Source organism: Solanum tuberosum, unplaced genomic scaffold (genome assembly GCF_000226075.1).
Source record: "Solanum tuberosum cultivar DM 1-3 516 R44 unplaced genomic scaffold, SolTub_3.0 scf00023, whole genome shotgun sequence".
Lineage (NCBI taxonomy): Eukaryota > Viridiplantae > Streptophyta > Magnoliopsida > Solanales > Solanaceae > Solanum > Solanum tuberosum.
In genome coordinates, this window is record NW_006238949.1 from 1,840 (window position 1) to 6,801 (window position 4,962).

Sequence of the window (4,962 nt, forward strand, 5' to 3'; positions counted from 1 at the left end):
AAGTGTCATTCGAGGCCGAATGTTCCTAAGTGGGGGATATTGTAACATCCCTCAAAATTAATTAGGATGAACTCCAGCCAAGAGCTAGGGTTCTATAGTGTGTCGTATGTGAAATAGTTTCGTAGATGAGACTTTATGTGTTGTGAATGAGGAGTTTAATGGTAGGGCATCAAAGTGTGCATTAGACCTAGTAGCCTAGGTGACCTATATGTGTTTGGTGGTGCATGGGAAGAGCAGCCACCAAGGCAAAAGGGCAAGCCTAAGCCGAAGGGCCAAGGCTGCCCAAGCTTGGCAGCCGCGGCCTAAGAGTTCACGACCACCTTCACGACCAGTGGTGTGCACCTCGGTCCGTGAAGGGGTCCTTGAAGATGACTTAGACACTTGGGAGGCCATGCCAAGAGGCCAAGACACTGCCCCAGGTTCACGAGGCACTTCACGAGCCGTTTACTTGACCTCGGCCCAACAAAGTACCCGTGAAGGTGCCTTAGCAAATTAGGGTGGTTGAGGGCCAAAAAGGGTTGAAGGAGCTACTGGTCCATGGACCACGGGCACCACCACGGACCGTGGTGCCCTTCACGACCCGTCCAAGTGGGCGAGGTCCCTGGCGGGGCTGCCCAAGCGAGGGGTTTTTAAGTAATTTCATTTTTAATTGTTTATTATGTGGGGTTGATTTTTAAAATGGGTTTTATATGATAAATATATAAGATTTTAAGTCTTTTAACACGTCATTTACTCTCTTTTCCCAATTCAAATCCCAAAGTGTTGCTCTCTCTACATTTCTCTCAAGCTCAAGGAAGAAGAAGAAGTGGAAGCTAGGGTTTTAGATTTCGAGCTTTCTTCATCAAATTTTCGTGGGATTCATCAAGTCTAAGGTATGGTGACCCTTGATCCTTGATTGTCCTTTCTTTCAAGGAGTCCATTCAAAAGGGTTTCAAAAGTCTTCAAAGAACAAAAAGCCTAATTTATATTCTAAGCATGGCTTCATTGATAAATTGTTTACAAAAGCACTACAATGGTGAATTAAAGTATAACTGATGATTTTAGATGAACTTTCTTCATGAATCCATGTTTTCGCTAAAACCATAAATTTGCTATGAAGTGGGTCTATTTCTATAAATTCAAAGTTGATGGAAATATGTGTAAAGTGAATTGTATTGATATCTCTTGTGTTTTTTAATGTTTATTCATGATTAATTGTTGATAATGGGTGAATTAAGGGTGGTAAGCCTTATGGGTGAAGTATTGATGATTGCTTGGATTTTTGGTGATTTTGGCTATGGCTTTGGATTATGGTAAGAAAGCTTGAACTCTCTTTATTGAATTGATTGTTGTTGGTAGGTTGAATCCACCTTTGGTGGAAGTGTTATATCTTATTCTTGTGTGGTATTATTGTGAATTGAGGCCATGAAGGGGCATTATATGAGTGTTATTATATTGTTGTATTTTTATACATATACGAGTGTAAAGTCCTATATGAAGCTATATGTAAAGTTTGTGTGAAGCTATATAATGTGAAGAGGTTCCTAATGGTATTAAAGTGATATTGTATAGAGTGTTATTTTGCTAATTTGAAAAGCATGTTTCTCTAGAAATGGTGATATGTGGTGATGATGGACTATGATGAGTCTTTATAAGATGATGTTATAGTTCATATGCTAGACTTGAGTATTTTGTCTTGTGTCATGAAAGCTTGATTATATATATGAATGTTTGGTTGGGTCTATGACTTAGTAATGGGGCTCTTCCTATAATTGCTAAAAGAGGAATTCTAGGCCAAATTGAATTGGTAGACTTAAGCATAGTGCCTTTTCATGAGTCTAGCTTTCCTAAGTAAATGTATAACCTTGAAGGGATGGGCCTTAGGGTGATGTTCCCTTCTTGTGTGAAATGATAGACTTAGAGATGGATGGAGCCGGAACGGCATGAGAATCCTTATCTAAGAAAGTCAATTGAGCTATCCTTATGAACCTAGATTGGCTATGACTAAGAAATGGGACATTTCTTGGGAAGAGGTACTGTGAGTTGGTTGAACTAGAAAATGAACCCTCTCTAGTACATATGGGATTGAATACTCTATGGAAACCAAGGCTAAGCACCGAGTGGATGTGGTTAGGGTGGTGGCCTAGTTGAGCATGAGATTAGGCACAATGAGCATCCTTGGACATCTCTTAAACCATGTACCAACATGGGTTGATTTTAGTTCTACCCTTGGGAAGTAGAACAACCTCCACGGAGTAGGATAGACTCTGGATTCCATACCTTGCTAGTGTGGTCTATGTCGGTTAAGGCCTATTTCCATCATATGGGATTTGCACTCTAGTATTGGATCAGTTCTACAACGTGTAGATAGTAGTATGGGATGCTATCTACACATGGCACGAGTAGGCTTAGAAGATACTAAAGTGAGTTCCTTAAGCCTTAGGGCTATTGTGTGATTGTCCCCTCTATAATTGTGTGATTCCGAAATGGTTTTATAAAGAATGTTGACTTAGTATGTTTCAATGTAATGATAAAACCCTTGTCTATGGTAACTCTTAGGAACACTTCGGTGTATATGAAGAGGTTGTATAGGCGGTCAGTTCATTATTCACTTTAGTGTGGCTTAGGGTGACTTGAGATAGAGGCTTAAATGGTAATGAAGGACTTTCTTTGCTATCTTGTTTAAGTATGGTACACTTGTTTTAATTGAGTTGTAAATGATGTGAATATGGTCTTATTTGTGAATGGTGACTTGAAATGTGGGTTTATGCTTGCGGTCATAAAGGTTTGTTAAAGAAGGTCTGAAAAGCATACATTTCTTGTGAATGTCCGTTGTGCATGTTTTCTTGCATGGTCATCATACTTAGTACTTATTGTACTAATTCCATATTTTCTCTATTGTTACAAATGTAGGTGGTGGAAATTGAAGAGATCTTTTGAGGAAGCTTGGGATATTGAGTCTTTCCAATTCACACTTTGGCTGCTATATCTCCTCCTAAAACCACCATCAAATATCTGGAGGGCATAACTGCTGATTTTTTTCTGGGGAATGGATAAAGAAAGGAAAAAGTATCATTAGGCTTCATGGGAAACTCTCAGCTATCCTACTGATGAGGGTGGTATAGGGGTGAGACTTCTCACTGATATTTGTACCTCCTTTCAATATAAACAGTGGTGGACCTTCAGAACAAAAAATTCTCTTTGGGGACAATTTTTAAAAGCCAAGTATTGTCAAAGAGCCAATCCAGTGGCCAAGAAATGGGACACTGGACAATCCTTGGTTTGGAAGTATCTTGAAAAAGACAGGTTGTGGAGCCTCACATTACTTGGAAAATTCATTCAGGCAACTGTCATTTTTGGTGGGATAACTGGCTTGGGGATGGACCTTTGGCTGAGTACAGTGACAACATTTCTAGCTTAAACAATCTCCAAGTATCACATTTTATTGAAGAAGGACAATGGAAAGAAAGTTTAGTGAGACAGCATGCCCCTCCTCTCATGGTCCCTATCATCCTTAATACTCCAATTCAACATCATGAGGATCTACCTGATGAAGCAGTCTGGACTCCTGCAGACAATGGTCATTTCTCTATTTCATCTGCATGGGAAATTATCTGGAAAAAACATTCTAAGGACCTGATCAATACTTTCATATGGCATAAAAATTTCCCTTTCAAAGTTTCTTTCTTTATTTGGAGAGCTTTGAGAGGAAAGTTGCCTACTAATGAGAAGTTAATCATCTTTGGAATTGAGCCAGCCAACTGTTATTGCTGTCACAGACCGGGGAGGGATGAAATTGACCACATTCTTGTCTCTGGAAATTTTGCAAATCACATCTGGAAGGTTCATGCAGCATTGATGGGAATTGATCACTCTTCCATGACTTTGAGAAGTTTGTTGATGAACTGGAGAAGTATTCAGCACAGCAATGAGATTCACAAACTTCTAAATCAGGCCCTCCCTATTTTCATTTGCTGGAATCTGTGGAAAAACAGATGCTCTAGAAAACATAGAGGCAAGCAATCCAGTATTGGCAGAGTCAAGCACCTCATATTCAAGGACATGATGCAATTACTTACCATTGTGTTTCCCTACCTGCAATGGCCCAGTAATTGGAAGGAAGTGATCAGCATGATTGAAAAATGCAGGCATGAACTGAAAGTAATTGCAGTTTGTTGGGAAAAACCTACAGTTGGAGTGTACAAGTTGAATACAGATAGTAGTACCCTTAATAATCCAGGTAAAATTGGGGGAGGAGGAATTCTAAGGGATGATCAAGGCAATATGGTCTATGCATATGCTATTCCTGTTGGTTTTGGTACCAACAACAAAGCAGAGATACAGGCAGCTATCCATGGAGTAACTTGGTGCATGCAACATGGATACAGGAAGATTATTCTAGAAGTGGATTCTGAGCTCCTTAGCAATGGCTCAACCACAACAGCTCACCACCTTGGCAGATTCAATAGCACATGCAGGAACTCAAAAATATCAGCAATCAGCTTGAGTACTTCCAATGCAAACATACCTTCAGGGAAGCTAATTGCACAGCTGACCATTTATCTAAATGGAGCCATAGGCAAGATATCATTCAACATTTTTACACTCATCATCAATTACCTGGGGCATCTAAAGGAAGTTATATTTTGGAAAAAATGGGTATGCAAAATTTCAGAAGGAAGAAACTCAGAAGAATTAAGCAACCACCTTGAGGCTGTGTGCAACCTTTTCAACCTAGCTATGGTTTAAAATTATAGCTCTTTTGAATAGGACTAGGTGTTTTCTCTTTTCTTGCTGTTTGAAAAGAGATAGTCTCCCTTATTTATGATTCCTAGTTTCTTTGTATCGAGATGAGTCCTCTTCTTTTTTTTTTTATGACAAGGAAAATCCGCAGCCACTACCCTTTGGGTGTACATAGGGTAAAAACCCTGCTTCTATGCAATAGCTCGCAAACCACATAAGGGAGGTAACCCACACTAGGCA

The 4,962-nt window shown here is 39.7% G+C and overlaps 1 protein-coding gene across 1 annotated transcript; it reads left to right on the forward strand.

Annotated features, from left to right (window-relative positions):
* The first annotated feature begins 2,736 nt into the window (after positions 1-2,736).
* LOC107059521 (uncharacterized) lies at positions 2,737-4,728 on the forward strand. Its single transcript, XM_015306092.1, has 2 exons — positions 2,737-2,764; positions 3,323-4,728. Exons 1-2 carry the CDS (start codon positions 2,737-2,739, stop codon positions 4,726-4,728), a joined length of 1,434 nt encoding a protein of 477 aa, XP_015161578.1.
* The last annotated feature ends 234 nt before the right edge of the window (positions 4,729-4,962 follow it).

Bases quoted from the DNA above. Each gene is read 5' to 3' on its own strand.
- LOC107059521 (XM_015306092.1), top strand. From the start codon at position 2,737: ATGTGGGTTTATGCTTGCGGTCATAAAG. The intron at 2,765-3,322 runs GTTTGTTAAAGA...AAATTCATTCAG, and splicing joins TTATGCTTGCGGTCATAAAG to GCAACTGTCATTTTTGGTGG.